This window comes from Neophocaena asiaeorientalis, unplaced genomic scaffold (genome assembly GCF_003031525.2).
Source record: "Neophocaena asiaeorientalis asiaeorientalis breed wild unplaced genomic scaffold, Neophocaena_asiaeorientalis_V1.1 scaffold597, whole genome shotgun sequence".
NCBI lineage: Eukaryota > Metazoa > Chordata > Mammalia > Artiodactyla > Phocoenidae > Neophocaena > Neophocaena asiaeorientalis.
In genome coordinates this window covers 2,480,184-2,502,864 of record NW_020172664.1, presented here as the reverse complement: position 1 = coordinate 2,502,864, position 22,681 = coordinate 2,480,184, and the positions used below count along the sequence as shown (strand labels likewise).

The 22,681-nt window shown below is 36.8% G+C and overlaps 1 protein-coding gene across 1 annotated transcript in view; it reads left to right on the top strand.

Moving 5' to 3' along the window:
- The window catches only part of HECTD2 (HECT domain E3 ubiquitin protein ligase 2), a 65,010-nt gene that overhangs the window by 5,769 nt on the left and 36,560 nt on the right, over nt 1-22,681 (top strand). Inside the window, exons 3-5 of the mRNA XM_024739547.1 lie at nt 20,327-20,465; nt 21,528-21,630; nt 22,039-22,128. Of these exons, the coding sequence (XP_024595315.1) occupies nt 20,327-20,465; nt 21,528-21,630; nt 22,039-22,128 (332 nt within the window). The remainder of the gene's footprint in view (nt 1-20,326; nt 20,466-21,527; nt 21,631-22,038; nt 22,129-22,681) is intronic.

Sequence of the window (22,681 nt, the reverse complement as noted above, 5' to 3'; positions counted from 1 at the left end):
TAAACCTTTACTGATTCTCCCTAACCAGATGTAATTCTTCCCTTCTTACAATTTAGGGTTTTTTTTCTCACCTCTTTTAGTCTCTCAACCTTGTGTAGTATCACTTGTGTACTTTAATCTCCTAGACTGTATGTTTCATGAGGGAATAAATACCTTTGTAACCCCTGCAGAGCCTAGGACAGTCCCCTTATTCATCAGGGGATCTTAGCAAGTATTTATCGCATAGGATGAAACAAGAGAGAACTCGGGACTGGAAGGAGCTGTGCGAGTGGGCGCACCAGAGCAGTAACACCAGCAGCCACACCAGCGACTTCATATAGTGCCCACTGCGTGTCGGGCACAATTCCAAGCACTGTACAGATATAGACTCCAGGAGTCCCTACAGCAGCCTGAGATAGGAATTATTTTCCTAGTCCAAGGGTAAGGAAACTTAAGCCACAGATAGTTGTAAGTGCTTGCCCTGCATGAATTTATGTAGCTAATGAATGGCAGAGACAGAAAAAGGAAAAGAGAGTCAAAGGTAGTTTAAAAGAAGGAGAGTTGGTAAAAAGAAGAGGAAATGAGCCCTGAAGGAGCTAAGAGACCCAGGTTGTGCTATGACTTGGAAATTCAAGGGAAAAGAAAATTTAAAGAAGAGGATTTAGTCAATAACGCCATTGGTAAGAGAGGACAAGATGAGTAAGCACTGCGGCAGAGCCAAGGATTTGTTGGTTAATGTGTTTATGGTGACTTTGAGAACAGTTTCAGTAGGATGGGATGAGGAGAATTCAAATTGTAAAAAGTTAAGGGTAGATCTAATTAAGGCTACTAATTGGTTGACCTTAAAATAGGGAGATTATCCAGGTAGGCAAAACCTTGTAACATGAGGCCTTTACAAGCAGAGAGCTTTCTCCCACTGGTTGCAGAAGACAAAGGCAGAGGCACTGGAAGCACTAAGGGGATTTGACACAAGGGATCCTGCTGCCAGCCCTGAAACAGTAGGCTGGGATACCGCCAAAGGGCCTGGGGGCAGCCCGTGGCAACCTGTGAGGGTCCCTGGAAGCTGAGAGCAGCCCTGGCTGACAGTCAGCAAGGAGACGGGACCTCAGCCTCAACTGCAAACAGTGAGTTCCGCCAGCAACCTGAGGACCTTGGAGGAGGATTCTTCCCCAGAGTCCAGCCCAGCTTCCACCTTGAGAGACCCCCAAGTAGAAAACCCAGCCACACCCACCAAGACCTCTGACTTAAAGAGCTGTGAGCTGATAAATGGTGTTACCACTAATCTGGTAAGAATCTAGGGGCAGTGTAGACAGCCTTTAGAGTAGCTTGAACTGGAAGGAAGAAAGAAAGAACAGTGGAATTTTTTTTTTTTAAAAGCCAAGTCAAAAAAATATTTTTTTAACATCTTTATTGGAGTATAATTGCTTTACAATGGTGTGTTATAAAGCAGAAACTAGAACAGTGGAATCTTGCAGGGTAGTGTGGTCAAGCAAAAAGATCTGGCACAGGGAGAGGTTAAAGTTGCAGTAGGAACGTAAAATAATAAAATGAACAGAGAGAATAGGATCCAGGATGAAGACAAGCACAGGGGTTGAGGTGTTGGCTCCAGCAAGGAAAGAAGGGCACTTCTTGCTCAGACTATGGACTTGAGGGAAGAGAGGGAGTAGGAGAAGGAAATGGAAGTTTTTCTTGCCATGAATTTAGTCATCTACTTGGAGAATGTGTTAGTTTCCTAGGGCTTCTGCAATAAAGCACCACAGACTTGGTGGCTTAAAGCAATAGAAATTTGTTCTCTCCTGGTTCTGGAGGCTATAAGTCTAAACTGCAGGTATTGGCCGGGTTGGTTCCTTTTGAAGCTTCTGAGGGAGAATCTGTTCCATGCCTCTGTCCTAGCTTCTGCTGGTTGCCAGCAATTCTTGGTGTCCCTTGGCTTGTAGATGCCTCACTGCAATCTCTGCCTCTATCTTTACATGGCCTTCTCTCCTGTATGTCTTTCTGTGCCCAAATTTCTCTCTTCTTGTAAGGACACCAGTCACTGGATTAGGGCCCATCCCGATCCAGTATGACCTCATCTTAATTTAGTTACAACTACAAAGACCTTATTTCCAAATAAAGTCACATTAACAGGTCCTGGGGGTTTAGGACTTCAACATATCTTTCTGGCTGACACAGTTCAGCCCACAGCAGAGGGTTAGAAACCTTATGAACACTGAATTGTCTGCTAAGGAGAATGATAGGGAATCAAAAGGAAAGGATGCATAGCCATAACCTTCTTCGTTTGGGCTGTTTGTTCAAATTCCTTAGCTTTTGATTCCCACTGACACTATACTCCATTCTTTCTACACTGCTACCATCTTAATCTCTGAGCCCAGCTCACCAGCATGTTGCCCACACCTGCCTGTCTCCTCCCTGGGTGCATGTATTGATTCAGAATGTGGTCCACCTACTTGGGCTCCCGCCACTTGTCTGCTTCCCTCTCATCTGTTCGATTATTGTGGAATCTGCAGTCAGCCCGACCCTAAACTTGGAGTATTTGTATATATGTCACTCTATAGGAATAGGCCTGTTAGCAGACTTCCTTTACCATGTTGGAACTCCTAGTGCTGACTTCTCCTAGCTGTTCTGTCTGGATGCTGGTTGAATTCGGCATGGAGTTCATATGTCAAGACTGCTGCAAAAGAAGTCTTTTATTGAGTGGGAAGTTAGACAAAGTCTTCCAAATGTAAGCGTGTTTATAATTCCATGATCTTTTGCGAAGCCTCTCTTGCCAATAAGTTTGTTTCCTCAAAGATGCCTCATTCTTGGCATTTATTACAATTTCCCTCCCTCTAGCGGGACCTGTGCTGGGTATTCTCTAACAGCTTGTCTCCCCGTCTGATCTTCAAATGGTATTAGAGAAGCTGCAAAAGCCCAGCGTGGGTTTACCTAACAGCTGAGGGATGCCTTTCCTCCCTGTAGATCACATGACTAGGTATGCCTCTCGAGTTGGCTGTCCTTTTAAAGATCAGACAAGTGTGGGAGTTTTACCTACTATAACAGCTGCTGGAGATGATACATCTTCAGAAAAACAATGTAAATGGTAAGTAATGGTGTGGGGTGGTAAGCACTACATCCTCTCTTACTCTTTTGTACCTTCCTTTCTACAGTGATTGTGCTCCTGTCAGATTATTTAAAACATCTTTAAACAGCACAGACCATCTTTAAAAGAAAGGAAATAATTCCTCTCCAAACCTTTTAAAATATCTTTGCGCTCTTGGTAATTCAGAAAGAGTTGACGTTAACTCTGACAGTGCTCCGGGGCACTGTTCCTCTCCCAGCTCAGTCTGTTTTATGAGTTTACTCTAGAAGAGCCCTGAGGTGACATAATGAACTGTGCAATTTTTACACGCTCTGGAGAATTGCATCCCATGCTCTTTGCTGCTCTGAAAGAGCCAAGAGAACAGAGTGGTCTTCAGCTCAGATGGTGCTGGATCTGTGTGTGGTGGGATGCTGTGATCTATTCGCAGGTGAAGTGCCACAGAGTTTTCACAGTTTCTCCAAAAGCAGCTTTAGAGGCAGACAGGGAAACAAACTGTGAGAAGAAACCCAGCACAGGACTTGCCATCTGGGGAGAGAAAAGTACTCACAATAACTGCTATAGGATTTCCATCTTAGAAAAAGTATCTCCAAGGCCTCAAATGACCCCATTTCCAGGATTCCTGGGAGAATGAATTGATTTTGGACTAAATCTCCAAGATTCTTTTGTAGGTCCGTCAGTAATCTTGGACTTAGCTTTTCTTAACCATGCCTATGGGAGCGATATATCTGTCAAGAACTTAGAGTACCTTGCTGCATTGATTTGTTGATTCGTCTGTCTCTTGACTAGTCTATAAACTCCTTAAGCTTCTTTTTGGAGAGGGAAAAGCCTAGTCTAATTTTTTTAATATTAAAGTTAATTTTTTGAATGGATAGCACACTTCTGTGTTTCAAAAATCAAAACTATAAAATTAGGTATGTTTCAGATGTCTCACTTTCACACTCTTCCCTGCTGTCTTCTGTATCCTTTCCTGTGTTTCATTATGTAAATGAAAACAAATATAAATATTCATTCTGATTTTCCACTTTATCTTAAAATAAAGTAACTACCTACACATTATCCAGCACATTGGGTTTTTTTCTTAATTTACCCTGGATATCTTTCTATGTCAGTACATAAAGAGCTTCCTTACTCTTTTTTTATAGTTATATTCCATTGTGTTGTGCTTACTAAGATCCTATTAAAATAACTTAGTTGTTTTTTTGTCTTTTGCTATTGAAAACAATGCCACAATGAATGGCTCTGTACATATGTCATTTTGTTCCTGTGCAGGTTTATCTGTAGGATTTCTTAGAAGTGGAATTGTTGAGTCCAACAGTAAGTGCCTTTGCAATTTCTGTGTATCTCCAGGATCCAGTGTCCATGGTACACAGAGTCTTTACTCAGTAAATAATTTACTGAATGAGGAAATATATGGGAGGTACTTTTTCTGGGTTTCTGGCCAGTTCACCCTGTAACCTATCTCAAGGCTACAATAAGTTCTCTAAGATACGTCCAGTATAGGGCATCTATTCTATTAGAGATAACCTTGTATAAAAAGGACTTTTGAATATTTTTATAACTAGACCCATAAAAGAACATTTTATGTATGCTTTCATTGTAGTTTTACAAACACACATACCATTGAACTTAGTAAAAAGTACATCTCCAAACACTAATGAATGTGTCACTTTATTTGGCTCTGATGGCTAAAGTCCTGTGAGTCAGAGTGGGGTTTTTTTTCCCCTTCTTTCTTCCTTTCTCTCTCCCACCTTCAATTTTATTTTTTGCCAAATGTTCAGAAAAGTCATCCTATAGACAAGGATGTAAACACCACCTGTTATGAGTAATCCACTCTGGTCTCTCCCTGTTTCCACGGCTTGCCACTACTGAAGTAGTCAGAAGCAGTACAGAGTACTGAACTGCTAGAGGGATCCTTCAGATTGTAGCTCGCTTATTGCCTGCCCAGCACTCGCAGGTTGTCAATTATGATACTAAATAAGAACTGCGTCTTTGAGTTTACTACTACTAGTAGCTGTCATTGGGACCTTAGACGTTAAACCTAGCCCTCGAGACCCTTCGTTTACTCATATATAGACTGAGAAAATGGAGAATTATGAGTTGTAAAATATCTTCTACACCTGAGTTTTTTGATTTAAAGGGTTAATTTTCCAACATACGGATTTTGTTTGATCCTTGTTGAGTTTTATTTGACATTTCATAGTTTACTAGCACCTACTTCCATGTAAATTTAGGATTCAGTTTTGCTACTTGTTTTTATACGTGATAGAAAGTTCAGCTTTATTCTGTAATCTAGTCATACAGCATTCTGCCACATTTTTCATCCATAGAGAGCCACTAAAGCTGGCCCAGGTTCAAAGGGAAAAGAATTAGACTCAATCTTTTGATGGGAGGAATATCAAAGAATTTATGGACATATTTTAAAAGTGCCACATCATGTGAATTGTAAGATGCAGATCCAGAAAGAGAAGCCAGGTCTTCTGAGGCTTATTTCAGAACTTTTTCCTTTACCCTGTTATAGGGCAAGAGGTTGTAACTAAAATCAGGTGTTTAAATGACATATTCATGTTAAGTTTCCTGGCTCCTTCAATTTTTCTATTATAGGTCATTATATTATATTGTATAATAGAGAATTTTTACCTTTTTTGGTCGGTTTATAAGTCCTGTCCATTTTGTTCTTAAAAGTTTTAGAGATGGAAGTTAGAAATTATTGAACCAGTGGTTTTCAAACATATTTTTGTTACTTTTATTTTCGGAGCAAAATACTTTTTGAAAAACAATTTTTCTCAGACCATCAGTATATTAAGCAGAGAAAAGCTGAGCTTCCCTGAGTAGACACGTCGACACAGCACCATTCCCCTGAGGTGGCCCTTGAAGTTCTTCTTAGGAGCCTTGGGAACAACAGACTTAGGCCATCTGTTTCATTTTATAATGCCACAGCTGAGGCCCAAGGAGTTTCATTGACTTGTCCACGGTTCTGAAAGTTAGTAACCTAGCCAGCAACAGGACCTAGGGTTTTACTTCCAAGGCTGGTGCTTTCTCCATTACTTATTACTTATTTAATTACAAATTATTTGGGATGACATTTAGGGTATAGCATTTTGCAACAGTGTGCCACCAGCAGCAAACCTTTATATCAGTGTTTCCTCTCCAGCAGTAGGGGGTTAAGGAACAGAGACCCAGTTTCCTCCTATTGGACACCTAACCTACATAGAGACTCTTGTGACCTTTGATGCTGCTCTTGCTACCTGTGCTGGCTGACCGGGAACTGTCTTCAGTCTCCTAATCATATGACCAGTTTACAGTGTCAGTCTTCATCCTGGTGGTGCAGCTGTGGAAAGCTACATATTACTTGTCTCCAACCAGAGTCAACCTGCACTAGCTTCTTGAAAACAGTGAGCTGGTAAAATTTGGCTAATAATCTCACACCCATATATATCCTTATATTATGATCTTCACATTTTTAAAAATACACTACCAGCCCCCACCGTAACCCTTATTCTTCTTGCATGGCATTAAGTGTTTTACTTAATGTTTCTAAGCAACCAAGTAAAATTGGCAACACTATATTAAAAGAAAGGGAGAATGATTACCGTTTATCAATTTACCTCAGAGTAGTCCCAAGTATTGGCTGAATGAAACCTAAATGACAGGTTCACTGGTAAATATATTTTGACTTTTCTCAGTGTATTATGATATTCTGTATTGCAAAGAAAGCTGCATATGATAGAACAAAGATTTGCCTGTTCTATTTATAATATCGATTTGAGATTTAATTAATCCTTCATCACCACAGTTATTGATTTTCTCTTTTGAATTAGATTTTAATAACCATCTGCAAGAACAGGCTGAAAGCCTGTCTCTGGAAACAATGCCTTGATATTCGGGGACGTGAGAGCAGCTGTGAGCTGTTATTCTTCCTTTCTTAATAGCTGAATGTCACATCCTGTAGATTGGCTTTCATTCACTAATGTGAGCAAAGGATTCTGCCTTTCTTTCTGACTCAAGTCCCATTAACATTGTACGTTAGCATTCTGCATTACTCTTCAGTCCAAGTTACCTTCCAAACTAAAAATAAATTCCATCTAGGCCTCTAATTCTAACCTCACCCTATAATCCTCTCGGCTTTGGCATTGCGATTTCTCTTATGTAAGAATCTCCCCACTCTCAGTCTTTGCCAAAATCCAGTTCTCTTACTAAATAAAATTTCACTCTTCCACCTCAGTATGGTATTAATAAAAATGCGTGGGTATAAAAATGTGCATATATGCTCTATGAGTGAATAAGTTAATTTATATATGAATGAGTTTGTTTGTTTCTAATAGTGAGTGTTTATAGCCAGGTTGAGAAAGGTGTGCAGGAAGAGATAGGAAAGGGTAAGCCTGGTGAAGAGGAAGAGAAACTGTAGAGGAGCCTCAAAATATAATAATAAAAGACTGGTGTTGGAGAGAGGTTCTTTTCTGCAACATTCTTTCCCTTTAATAATGATTGCCAAACATAACCCATAACAAATAATTTACAGAGATACCAAATTTTACTCACTAATAAATTGAACTTCTGTCCAATTTGTGCTTAAAGTACAAATTGCTAGCAATTAGTTATTTCCACATTTAATAAAGGGTTTAAAACTCAGTTATAGAACTAAATTAAAGAAATTTAATCATCTGTTTTATGTTGTCGACATCATTGTTCTCTCCTTAAACCACTGAACAACATTTCTCAGTGTGATCCTCAGACTTGCATGTTAGAAATGCAGATTCTTGGGCCCCACCCCAGACCTACTGAATCACAAACTCTGAGAGGGCCTAGTAGTCTTTGTTTTAGTTCAACAAGGTCTTCAGGTGATTCTGATAAACAGTAAAGTTTGAAAACCGTTGCTGTTGAGTATAAGAAATTGGCATCTCTGTACTATCTTCTGATGTGAAAAGTTATTTTAAAAGATACTCTTGGGACTTCCCTGGTGGCACAGTGGTTAAGAATCCGCCTGCCAATGCAGGGGACACGGATTTGATCCCTGGTCCAGGAAGAACCCACATGCCACGGAGGAACTAAGCCCATGCACCACAACTACTGAGCCTGCGCTGTAGAGCCCACGAGCCACAACTACTGAGCCTGCATGCCACAATTACTGAAACCCGTGCACCTAGAGCCCGTGCTCCACAACAAGAGAAGCCACCATAATGAGAGGCCTGTGCACCGCAACAAAAGAGTAGCCCCAGCTCGCCACAACTAGAGAAAGCCTGCACACAGCAACAAAGACCCAATGCAGCCAGAAATTAAATTAAATTAAAAAAAAAGATATCTTAACACTAATAAAATTTGAAGTCAGTGATAGATCCAAAGTTAGCTGCTTAATTGGGAGAGTGAATAAGGAAGGAAGGAGGACCTTATAGCTGTGTTACTGCTGTGATGATTGATGATTCTGTTTGCTTAGTAGAAAATATATTCTGATTACATTAGAATGGAATTACATTTCATTATTGTAGAATTTAGAATCTATAGAATATTCGTCTATTCTATTGGTTTGGAAGTATTAATACTTGACAAAATACAGTAACCAAAGTAAAATGCTTAGTGGATAGACTCAGCAGCAGAATGGAAGAGACAGGAATTAAAGAGCTGGAATATAAAACAATGGAAATTACCCAGTCTGAACAATAAAGAGAAAATAGACTGGAAAGAAAAAGAGAATCATCTCAGAGACCTGTGGGACTATAACAAAAGACATTACATTCTTTTTTTTTAACATCTTTATTGGAGTATAATTGCTTTACAATGGTGTGTTAGTTTCTGGTTTATAACAAAGTGAATCAGCTATACATATACATATATCCCCATATCTCCTCCCTCTTGTATCTCCCTCCCACCCTCCGTATCCCACCCCTCTAGGTGGTCACAAAGCACTGAGCTGATCTCCCTGTGCTATACAGCTGCTTCCCACTAGCTATCTATTTTACATTTGGTAGTATATATAAAAGACATTACATTCTTGTCATTGGAGTCTTAGAAGGAGAGGAAGAAGAGGGTAGGCTGAAAAAGTACTCAAAAAGTAATTGAAAGCTTCCCATACTTGGCAAGAGACATAAACCTATAGGTTCAAGAAGCTGAGCAAATCCCATACAGGGTAAGCCTAAAGAAATCCTCATCAACTCATATCATAATTAGACCTCTGAAAACTAAAAACAGCAGCAACAAAATGTTTAAAAGCAGCCAGAGAAACAGGATGCCTTTACTGCTAGGGGAAAACCTTTCAAATAACAGCAGATTTCTTATCAGTAACCATGGAGGCCAGAATGAAGTTGCTGGGAGAACTCCCGGCACAGAATCCTACACCTGGTGAAAATGTTTTTCAGGAATGGAGAGGATATCAAGACATTCTCAGATGGAAGAAAACAAACAGAATTTGTTGCCAGTAGATGGTCTAAAAGAGTGCATTAAGAGGTTCCCTAAACAGAAAAGAAACAATAAAAGAAGGAACCTTGAACATCAAGAAAAAGAAATAACATGATAAGCAAAAACTAGGTAGTACAACAGACTTTCCTTTTCCTTTTGCGTTTTGTAAATTATGGTTGACACTGGAAACAAACATTATAACACTGGTATGGTTCTAAATGTATGTAAGTAAATACTTAATATAATTATAAACAGAGAGGTGTAAAGAGATGTAAAAGCAGATACAATTTCTACACTTTACTCCAGCTGGTAAAACAATGACACCGTAGACTAAAATAAGTTATGTGTATGTAATGTAACATCTAGAGCAACCTTTCGGTAATGCTACAGATAAATCAAAATGGAATTCTAAAACATGTTCAAGTAACTCACAGGGAGGCAGGAAAAATAAGAACGACCAAATAGAAAACAAAAATATTAAATGGTAGAACTTAAGCCCTAACATATCAATAATTATATTAAATGTAAATGGTCTAAATACATCAATTAAAAGACAGAGATTGGCAGAGTAGGTTAAAAACATGCCCCAACTATATGCTGTCTACAAGAAACTCAATTCAAATGTAGCAATATAGGCAGGTTGAAAGTGAAAGGATGGAAAAAGGTATACAGTAATGGCTATATTAATATCAGATAAAGTAGACTTAGAACAAAGAAAATTACTGGAGGCAGAGAGGGATATTATGTAGTGATAAAAAGGATGATCGTCAAGAAGATATAGCAATCATAAATGTGTACATACCAAACAATAGAGTTATAAAATATGTAGAGCAAAAACTGGTAGAAGTGAAAGGAGAAACAGAAAAATCCACAGTTGGGTGTTGAAATCTCTAACTGTAACTGTGGGTTTGATAGACCTAGACAGAAAAATCAGCAAAGATATAGAATATAGAAGAACTCAACAACATCATCAACCAACAAGATCTAATAGACATTTGTGTTCCACCCAACAACAGTAGAATACATATGCCTTTCAAGTGCCCACAGAATGTGTACCAACACTGACCACATCCTGGACCATAAAACAAATCTCAGTAATTTTTAAAAATTGAAATAATGCAGAATATGTTCCCTGACCACAGTTGCATCAAATTAGAAATCAACAACAGAAAATAAAAGGAAAATCTCCAAACACCTGGAAACCAAACAACATACTTCTAAATAACCCATGGGTTAAAGAGGAAGTCTCTAGGAAAATTTTAAAAAATGAATGGAACTGAATGAAGATTAAAATACAGCATATCAAAATACTTCTAAAGCAGTTTGGAAAGGGGAAATGTATAGCAATCAATGCATGCATTAGGTAAAAGGGAAAGTTTCAAAACCAACATCTAAGCTCCCACTTTAAGAACCTAGAAAAAGAAGATCAAAAGAAACCCAAAGCAAATAGAAGGGAGGAAATATAAAGATAAGAACAAAAAATCAGTAACAAAGAGAAAAGAGAAAAATCAGTGAAGCAAAGAGCTGGGCTTTTTTTAAACAAATGAATAAAATTGACAAACTTCTGTCATAAAATTGACAAAAAGAAGACGTAGCTCATCAATATCACAAATGAAATGGGATATCACAACAGACCCTACAGGCAGTAAAAAGGGTGGGCGGGGGATGCCACAAACAACTCTGCATAAATTTGACAACCTACGTGAAATTGACCAATTCCTCAAAAAAATACAAACTACCACAGCTCATCCAGTATGAAGTATATAGTTTGAATAGCCCTATAAATATTAAAGAAATTGAATTCATAATTTTAAAACTCTTAAAAAAGAAATCAGGTCCAGACAGTTTTACTGGAGAATTCTACCAAATGTTCAGAAAAGAATTAACACCAGTTTTATCCAGTCTCTTCCCAAAGTAGGTAAGGAGAGAACATTTCCCATTTCATTTTATGAAACTAATGTTACTCCAACACCAAAACCAAGCAAGTATAGTAAAAAAAAATTATAGACCAATCTTTAACAAAATATTAGCAAATAGAATTCAGCAATATATAAAAACAATTATACACCATAATCAAGTGGAGTTTATTCCAGAAATGCAAACTGTTTCCATATTTGAAAATCAATCAATGTAATTTACTATATTAGCAGTCTAATAATACAAATCATGTGATTATATCAAAAGCATTTGACAAAATTCAACACCCATTCATGGTAAAAAAAAAATAAATAAACAAAACATAAAACAAAAAGAAAGTCTCAAAAAATAGGAATAGAGGAGATCTTCCTTAACTTGGTAAAGAGCATCTATAAAAAATGTACAGCTAACATTTTACTTAATGGTGAAAGACTAAATACTTTCTCCTTTTAAGATTGGGAACAATGCAAAAAGATGTCTGTTCTTACCACCCTTATTCAACATAGCATTGGAAGTTCTAGTCAGCAAAATAAGGCAAGAAAAAGAAGAGCCATCCAGATCAGAAAGTAAGAAATAAAACTGTCCCTATTTGCAGATGACATAATTATCTACATAAAAAAATCCCCAGAAATCAACAACAAAACTCCTAGGACTAATAGACGAGTTTAGTAAGTTGAAGGATATAACATACAAAAACCAATTGTGTTTATGTTAGCAATAAATACGTGTACACTGAAATTTAAAATATATATCATTTATAATCACATTTAAAAATAAAATACTTAAGTATAAATCTAGCAAGCATTACAAGACTTATATGCTAAGAATTACACATTGCTAATGAAAGAAATTTTAAAAGACTTAAATAAGTGGAGAGACATACTGTGTTCAGGGATGGGAAGAATCGATGTAGTAAAGATGCCAATTCTCCCCAAATTGATATACAAATTTAGTATAATTTGTATCAAAATCCCATGAACCTTTTTTTTTTTTAGCAGCTATAGACAAAATTATTCTCAAATTTATGTGGAAGGGCAGAGGAACTAGAAAAACAATTTTGAAAAAGAATAAAGTGGGAGAAATCAGTCTACCTGATTTCAAGATTTACCATATAGCTACAAGTAATCAAAACTGTGAGGTATTAGTGGAGAGATAAATACAGGGATCAGTGGGATAGAATAGAGAGCCCAGAAATAGACCCATGTAAATATGCCCAGTTACAATTTGACAAAGGAGCAAAAGCAATTCAATAGAAGAAAGATAGCCTTTTCAACAGTTGGTACTGGAGTAATTGAACATGTATAAATATCAACCCAGATCTCACACCTTATACAAATATTAACTGAAAATGGATAACTGACTTAAATGTAAAACTGTAAAACACTTAGGGAAAAAAAACAACAATAGGAGACAATCTTCAGGATCTAGGGCTAGAAAAGAGTTCTTAGTCTTGACACCAAAAGCACAATTCATAAAAGGAAAAAATTGTAAAATCTGACTTTTTGGTGATGGCCATTCTGAGTGGTGTGAGGTGATACCTCACTGTGGTTTTGATTTACGTTTCTCTAGTAATTAGTGATACTGAGCATCTTTTCATGTGCCTGCTGCCCCCATCTGTATGGCTTCTTTGGAGAAATGTCTATTTAGGTCTTCTGCCCATTTTTTCATTGGGTTGTTTGTTTTTTTTGATATTAAACTGTGTGAGCTATTTGTATGTTTTGGAAATTAATCCCTTGTCAGTCGCATTGCTTGCAAATATTTTCTCCCATTTCATAGGTTGTCTTTTCATATTATGGTTTCCTTTGCTGTGCAAAAGTGTTTAAGCTTTTAGGTCCCGTTTGTTTATTTTTGTTTTTATTTCCATTACTCTAGGAGACAGACCCAAAGAAATATTGCTGTGATTTATGTCAGAGTGTTCTGCCTATGTTCTCCTCTAGGAGTTTTACAGTATCCAGTCTTATACTTAGGTCTTTAATCCATTTTGAGTTTATTTTTGTATATGGTGTTAGAGAATGTTCCAATTTCATTCTTCTACATTTAGCTTTCCCAGTTTTCCCAGCACCACTTAGTGAAGAGACTGTCTTTTCTCCATTGTATATTCTTACCTCCTTTGTTGTAGATTAATTGACCGTAAGTGTGTGGGTTTATTTCTGGGCTTTCTATCCTGTTCCATTGATCTGTGTGTCTGTTTTTGTGCCAGTACCATACTGTTATTACTGTAACTTTGTAGTATAGTCTGAAGTCAGGGAACATGATTCCTCCAGCTCTTCTTAAAAAACTAAACATGCAATGACCATTTAACCCAGCAATTGCCCTCCTGGGCATTTATCTCAGAGAAATGAAAGTTCACCCAAGAACCTATACGCGAATGTTTATAGCAGCTTTACTCATAGTAACTCCAAACAGATGTCCTTCAGTGGGTGAATGGTTAAATAAACTGTAGTACAACCATGGATTACTGCTCAGCAATGAAAAGGAATAAACTGTTCATACATGCAACAACCTGGATGAATCTCTGGAGAATTATGCTGAGTAAAAGAAAGCCAATCCCAAAAGGTTACATATATGTGATTCTATTTATATAGCACTTTTGAAATGACAACATTATAGTCATGAAAGAACAGATTAGTGGTTGCCAGGGATTAAGCAAGGTGGAGACAGGGGGAAGTAGGTGTGGCTATAAAGGGCACCATGAGGGCAACACGGTGATGAAATGTTCTATATCTGACTGTCTGTGTCAGGGGTACATGGGATGTCTCTGTATTATTTCTTACAACTACATGGGATTCTACGGTTATTTCAAAATTTAAAAAGTTTAATTATAAAATTAAGTATGGCAACTCTAGAAGTTTAGGGAAAAACAGTTTTTTGATCCTCAGATGTACAGAATTTGATTAATCACAATTCTGGTTCATGACACTGACCTTGGTCCATGCAGAGTTCTATTGGTTGCTTTATTTTAATAATAGGGATATGAAATAGTATAATATAGTATAATATAACATATTACAGTGTCATAGTTTATTTCCACTGCATGCTGTGTAAATACTGTGTTGTCTAAATATACCACAATGTATTCAGTTCTCTGAGTAATGGATAACTCGATTATTTTCAGATTTTTTTTCCTGAAACAATACTTTTGTGAATATTCTTGTATATGTCTTCTGATGTACTTATGCAAAATTTCTCTTGGACATGTGTTTAGGAGTGAATTGCTGGAAATGATTACTTTTTTTTTTTGCGGTACGCGGGCCTCTCACTGTTGTGGCCTCTCCCGTTGCGGAGCACAGGCTCTGGACGCGCAGGCTCAGCGGCCATGGCTCACGGGCCCAGCCGCTCCGCGGCATGTGGAATCTTCCCGGACCGGGGCACGGACCCACGTCCCCTGCATCGGCAGGCGGACTCTCAACCACTGCGCCACCAGAGAAGCCCTGCTTTTCAGTTTTTTAAAGTGTTTGTGGAAGTTAATACACCTACCAACAATACGTGAAATATCAAATTAATCTACATCCTCTCTAACATTATCATACTTTTTAATTCTTGCCAGTTGAGTGGATATAAGATTGTGTCTCATGTTCTTTATTTGCATTTTCTTAATCACTAATGAGACTGAATGTCTTTTGATGTGTGTATGGTATATGTGTTTCTTTCTCTAGAATGCCTGTTTGATTCTTCTGCACATTATTCTATTGGATTATTTCTCTTTTTCTCGATGATTTTTAGGAAATATCTCTCTATTCTTGGTGCTCATCCTTTGTTGTATGTGTTTCAGATTTTCCCTCCAACTTGTAACTTATATTTTTAATTCAAGATATCTTTGATGATCAGATGTTTTTAATTTTAACATAGTCAAAAATGTCTGTTTTTTATAGTTGCACTTTTTAGTTTCTCTTAAAGAAACATTTCTCTGTCCCCAAATCAGAAAGATTTTCCTATTCCTAGTTTTTAAGGTATGAGATAGGAATCCAACTTCATTTTTTCCCCATGTGGTTAACCATATTTTCAAATCCTTTCTTTCTTCCAATGATCTGCCATATATTTCATATATTGAACTTTCATGTGTGGATGGATATGATTCTGGGTTCTCTTGTCCACTGGTCAACTTATCTAATCCTGTGTCAGTAAAACACTGCTTTAGTTACTCTAAGCTCAAAATTTTTGATATCTGGTAGAGCAAGGTCCCCACTTCTTACTCGTGTTGCTTTAGAAATGCTTTAGCTATTCTTGTGCACTTTGTCTTCCATATGACTTTTAGAATCAGTTCTATGACTTTTAGAATCAGCAAGTTCCAAAATATTGCTGGGATTTTTATTGAATTGCATTGAATCTGAAGAACAGTTCAGAAAAATTGTCTTCTTTATGATCGTCAGCATTTCTAGCCATAACATGGTATTGCTTTCTATTTGTTTAGATGTTTTTTTCAATCTCTCAACAAAGTTTTAGTATTTTCTCTACAGAGATTTATAATTTATTTATTAGTACTTAATTTTTAATAGTTCTACAAATTTTTTAAAATTGTATTTTCTAGTTGTTTGTTGCTGGTGTTTACAAATGCAGTTGACTGTTATATATTGATTTTTTTTAATCCATCCACCTTGCTCAACTCCTCTATTATTTCTAATTGTAGATTCTTTTGGATTTGTCTGTGTTTATAATCAAATCATTTGAAAACAACAGTGTTTTATCTTCCTTTCTAATCCTGAGTCTTTAAAATCTCTTTTCTGTCTTTATACATGCTAGGACCTCCAGCACAGTGTTGAATAAATGTGCTGATAGTACCTTTGTTCCCATGTTATTCCAGTCCTTATTTAAAAGAGAATGTTTGTAATATTTCTCCATTAATTATGATGTTTGCTGTAGTTAACTCATTTTGTCCCCTTCAAATAGAATATAAATCTTTTAAAAAACAAAATTTCATAATATATAGACAGAGTTGTTTTCAGTAAATTATTCATATGAGGAATTGTTAAGTTTATATTCCTTGACCGCAATGGCACAAAACTAGAATTAATAATAGAAATTTAAGCATACTGACTGAAAAAAAATTTTAATAGATTCTTTAATTTCGACATTAAAACTGAACTTATAGGTTTAGAAAATAGCAACTATGAGAATACTGCATGATGAATTATGAGATAAGACTAGAGCTATATTCAAAATAAAAGTCAAGCCTTTAAGATTTTCACTCTGAAATAAAAGAGGGAGAATTAATTAGCTTCCAGTGTTGGATTGCTCCAGGGCTCAGTCCCCAGAACTCAGTTCTCAGGCTTCTTCTCTATTTACACTCTCCTTAGGAATCTCATTAATCGAGCATTTTAACTGAGCTATAAACCTTCACACTTCCCTGAACTCAAGACTCATATCTACTCAACATCTGCATTTAGATGTCTCATGAGCATCTTACCTTTAATGGCGCCAAAAGAAAACTTTTGACTCCTCCCCCAGCCCCACTCCCCCATGCCAAAAAACTTCCTCTAGTGTTCTAGTGTTCTCCATTTCAGTAAATGGTCTCACCGTTCACCCAGTTGGTGAGGCTAAATTATCAGTCATCTTTGGCTCATCTTTCTTTTAACAGATTCTGGCATTTCTACCTTTCTGCCAATATACCTTCCAACAGCATATCCTATAAATTCTATATGCAGAATATGTCACAAATCCAACCATTTCTCATCAGTTCTACTACCACCGCTCTGGCCCCAGCCACCAACCATCTCTCACCAAGCCTACTGCCTTACCAGGTATTGATAGATATTATTAAACTATAGTAATTGAAATTGTTTGGTATAATAATAAACAGGTCAGTGGAATCATATGCATAGCCCAATAATAGAGCCCCATATATAAAAGAACTTAATATATGATAAGAGTATCAAAAAACATTGTGTAATGACATACTTTCGTAAACGATATTCTGAAATGGGCCATTTAGGAAAAAATACTTATATTTTATATTGTATTACCTCTTATATAATAAAATAAATTCTAGAAATGATAGAGAACATTTATTGAGCATTTACTCTTTGCCAGGCAATGTGGTAAGTGTATCCTTCACAAGTACTATAATGAAGAAAACAAATTAAAATAGATACAAGGTTATCTGATCTCTAGAGAGGGAAGGCTTGGCTTACTAATCATAAAAAATACTAAAGGAATAGGTTGATAAAATTAAACTAATACAAGTATTATTTAAATACTTTTCTGTTTTCAGAAATAAAATTAAAAGGCAAAAAGATTCTGTGAAGGTAGCAGCAGAAGCGGCATTGTTTTTTAATCTCCCTGAATTTTTTAAGAAACATGCACACCACTTATATAGCAGAATTAAACATCATGGACATCATTTACCATAAAATTAGCTCATAAGATATTCCCATAAGCCCCAAAAGATAGCAGGACAGATCCCCAAAATCAGAAGATCTCTATGGTGTAAGCAGAAGAAAGCATCTGGGCTGTTTGATGGACCCGAGAACAAGAGAGCTTTGCCATGGCTCACGGGCCCAGCCTCTCCGCGACACGTGGGATCTTCCCGGACCAGGGCACGAACCCGTGTCCCCTGCATCGGCAGGCGGACTCTCAACCACTGCGCCACCAGGGAAGCCCAGCAGCATTGTTTTTTAATCTCCCTGAATCCCCAAAGAAACATGCACACCACTTATATAGCAGAATTAAACATCATGGACATCATTTACCATAAAATTAGCTCATAAGATATTCCCATAAGCCCCAAAAGATAGCAGGACAGATCCCCAAAATCAGAAGATCTCTATGGTGTAAGCAGAAGAAAGCATCTGGGCTGTTTGATGGACCCGAGAACAAGAGAGCTTAAGAATAAGCTGGACCTAGAGTCTGTCATACAGAGTGAAGTAAGTCAGAAAGAGAAAAGCAAATACCGTATGCTAACACATATATACGGAATCTAAGAAATAAAAAAACAAAAGGTCATGAAGAACCTAGTGGTAAGACAGGAATAAAGACACAGACCTACTAGAGAATGGACTTGAGGATATGGGGAGGGGGAAGGGTAAGCTGTGACAAAGTGAGAGAGAGGCATGGACATATATACACTACCAAACATAAAATAGATAGCTAGTGGGAAGCAGCCGCATAGCACAGGGAGATCAGCTCAGTGCTTTGTGACCACCTAGAGGGGTGGGATAGGGAGGGTGGGAGGGAGGGAGACGCAAGAGGGAAGAGATATGGGAACATATGTATATGTATAACTGATTCACTTTGTTATAAACCAGAAACTAACACACCTTTGTAAAGCAACTACACTCCAATAAAGATGTTAAAAAGAAAGAAAAGAAATGAATAAGCAACAGGTATTCATTGGAAAGCTCAGGAGCCCAGTTTGAGAACAAAAGCTGAAACTGAGAGGGGTTTTGCCAAGAACAGGTGAATGCAGAGGGCCCATGCTGAGATCTGAAGGGAGCAGGTAACCCCTGTGAATTCTCCAAACTAGGGATCCCTTCCAGGAAGGGGGGCGGAGGGGCACATTCTGAGATTAGAATCAAATTTGAGCATCACTAGGACAATAAAGATTAAAGACAGAGATCACCTGAACAAAAGTGGAAGAGGGAAACAGGGCCTGGAAATCCCAGAAAGAAGCTACCATGTATTTGAGTTCTACATAAAAACAAAAAAAGGGGGTGCTACACCTCCTTCTGAAAGTTTGGGAAGATTAATTTCAAATAAAATTGGCTACAGAAAAGAAACAAGGTCAAATTCTATAATTTTTAATTACAAAATTGTATTATAATAAAAAAGAATAAGAAACAGAATAACAGCCACTTGAACAATGGGAGCACATCAGAAACACATGCCCACAAAAATAGATAAAATACTATTTCAAAATGAGCTAAAGCTCATTAAGAAAATGATATGACACTTGAAAGAATGCCATAAATCAGAATTGCAAAAAATGAAAAGTGAGGTGGCAATAAAGGAAATAATTAGATTGTTTTTAAATTTTAGAAATAAACTGGAAGGAACACAAAAGCAGACAAATGTAACAGATAATGCCTTAAGACAACTAGAAGATGAGAAGAAGGAAGTATTTAAAATTTTAAAAAGAAATGAGGAAAGAGATGAAAAGAAACTGAGAGAAATTAAAATTAGAATAGGCAGAACAAGAAAGGGTTGGTAGCATTATTCCTTGACTGGTTAGTGGTTTCAGAGGTGTTTGCCTTATAGTAATTCATTAAGCCATACATTTGTTTTGTGAGATTTTTCTGTGTTTGTTTTATTTTACAATTATAAGGTTATAAAATGCAACAAAAAGGCAAACGATGAACTGGCGGATATTTGGAAAAAAAGAAAAATACATAAAATGTTCATGCAAATTGATGATAAAATGCTAAAACTCCAATAAAGAATTGCAGAGGATGTAAATAAATGATGTACATACACAATTGACCCTTGAACAACATGGTTTTGAATTGGGTGGGTCCACTTAATGTGCTGACTTTTTCAATAAATTTCAATAAATACATAGTATAGTACTACAGAATCTGTGTTTGGTTGAATCCGCAGATGCTGAACCACAGATGTGGAGGGCCAACTGTAAAGTTACATGGGGGATCGGTGCCCAAACTCCCCATCATTAAAGGGGCAAGTGTATTCAAAAGCTAATAAACACTAAAAACATCTAGTCTCACTGAAATAATCCCTGAAAGAAAATTTATGGGAAGGGAGGCGATGAAAGAAAAACTCTGTATTGTATCTACAGATAACTTTTAATGTCAGATACAGCCTAATTTATCTGCTATGGGTGAAGTTGGGTAGGTGGCAACAGACCCTCCAGTAAGTGCCCTTCAGTGTGCTGGGTTTTTCTGTTATATGATCCCAAGGGAATGCAATACAAAATAATCCGTTGTTTTCTGTTCATGTTGAGTTAGCCTGGCATTTTATAATTTGGAAAGATTTTATGATCAATTACATTGAAAGCTTTTTTATCCTTCACAGTGAGAGACCTACCACCAATTTGCCTTGATGTTAGACAGAAACAGCGCACCTCTATAGATGCTTTATCATCTGAAATGAAGACCCCAGTTCTTCCAGAACCCATCCTTCCCGTTCAGCCGAAAACTATGAAAGACTTTCTGTAAGTTTCGGCTCACTGTTACATGTAGACACATAGTCATCTGCATGTCAGCACTTTACATAATTTAATATTTTTGTGTGAGAAATTAATTGAACTTGTGGCTTATTATAAAGTATTAGCCAAGAGTGAAGACACAAAAGACTACATGTCTCAAGTTGAAGGTGAAAACAAACGTATAATTAACCAGTAAGAGATAGATAATGTTACAGCAAAAGACACTAAATAAGAGAAAATGAGTCAAAACAGGCAAGAGAGACTTCCCTGGTGGCACATTGGTTAAGAATCTGCCTGCCAATGCAGGGGACACGGGTTTGAGCCCTGGTCCGGGAAGATCCCATATGCCGTGGAGCAACAAAGCCCGTGTGCCACAGCTACTGAGCCTGTGCTTTAGAGCCCACATGCCACAACTACTGAGCCCACATGCCACAACTACTGAACCCCACGCTTCTAGAGCCCATGCTCCACAACAAGAGAAGCCACCACAGTGAGAAGCCCGCACACCACAACGAAGAGTAGCCCCCACTCGCCGCAACTAGAGAAGGCCCACGTGCAGCAACGAAGACCCAACACAGCCAAAAATAAATAAATTAATTAATTTTAAAAAAGAAAAACAGTCAAGAGGAGGTAAAGGTGGTAATAAAATAATAGAACGTGACATATAAATCATAAAAACCATGTTAGTAGTAAAAACTACTAAAAAAACCCAAACGGACACTTGAAGGACTAAGTGGGAAAGAGAAGGTAGGGACAGAATGTAAACAAAATCTGTCAAGAAATTTGGCTATGAAGTGAAGGAATGGAAGAGTGATAATTGTAAGGAGCATGTCAAAAATTAACTTTTTAAAAAGCAAATAAATGGGGAAGTTGAAGCTGGATTAATATCTTAATGCAATTAAGAATTATAAATTCATAAGCTACCTTTACATTAACTGGAACATATTTCTGTATTCAGCTTCATTATTTCAAGTTGCATGTTGGGTGACATTTATCTATAAAGAATTAATGCTATTTTATCTGAATAACATTTTTATCTGTTATGGCTAATAAATGTTTTTATTTTAGGGAAGATGTAGAAAAAGCTAAGTCATCAGGAGATTGGAAAACAGTACATGATTTTTATCTCACAATGTTTGATTCTTTCCCGGAACTAAATGCTGCATTTAAGGTAATGATACATAAAGCACATTTTTCACTTTTAAATTTTCCAAAAAAAGGTACTATAAATTAACTTCTTTTTCTACCCAGTATTGGCTTAAGCAGCTGTTTAAGCAAACATAAATAGGTATTAATTCTGAAATTGTATGTATCACAAATAAGTATTACTTAAGTGATATCTTAAAGATTGTTTTTATTTGTACTAATGTTAATGTTTGACTCCATTCTTTCAGTTTTAAAAAAGAAAGTTATTAAAATAACCCTTATATATTTATTTTTAGCAATCTTGCCCTGACAGTCCTTTTTTATCATCATACTAGGCATATTAGAAATTATGTAGGAATAGTTATGGTTCAGATATTACTTAGATTAGTTCTTAAAATGTTATATACACTTGGTTCTTTAATTGAATTTGCAGAAAGATGCCTCTGCCTCGTTTAATACTATCGAAGACTCTGGGATTAATGCTAAATTTGTGAATGCTGTATATGATGCCTTACTTAATACTGTAAGTATTATTTATGAACACATGCAAATAGCATAATTGTTTGACTCTTCTGTATTTTAAAAGCAGCCAGACAAATATTGTAAAACTCACCTTGTAACATAATTACATGAGAAACTCTGATATAATTTTTGGTAAATTTAGTTGAAATTCTCAGAGAGTTAGATTATTTTATTCTTATATTTTTCTAATTAAATGAAAATCCAGTAGAAAATACTTTTACGTTCAGTCCTTATTTAAAGGCTTGCTAAGATAAAAATCATGCTTTACTGACTCAGCAAAAGGAGGTAAATTATTTGGTTGTATTGGAATTACATTGAATCTGTAGATCAGTGGTTCTCAAATTTGAGCATGTATCAGAATCACAGAAAAGACTTCTCAGTATTCAGTAGGTCTAGCATAGAGCCCCCAAATTTGTGTTTCTAACAAGCTCCAGGATATGTTGATTCTCCTGATCCGGGGGGCTCTCTGTGGCCATGTGAGTTTGAATTTCATTGTAATTATAATTGAAAGTTATTGAAAGATTTTAAGCTGGGAACAAAGGGATGACGGACAT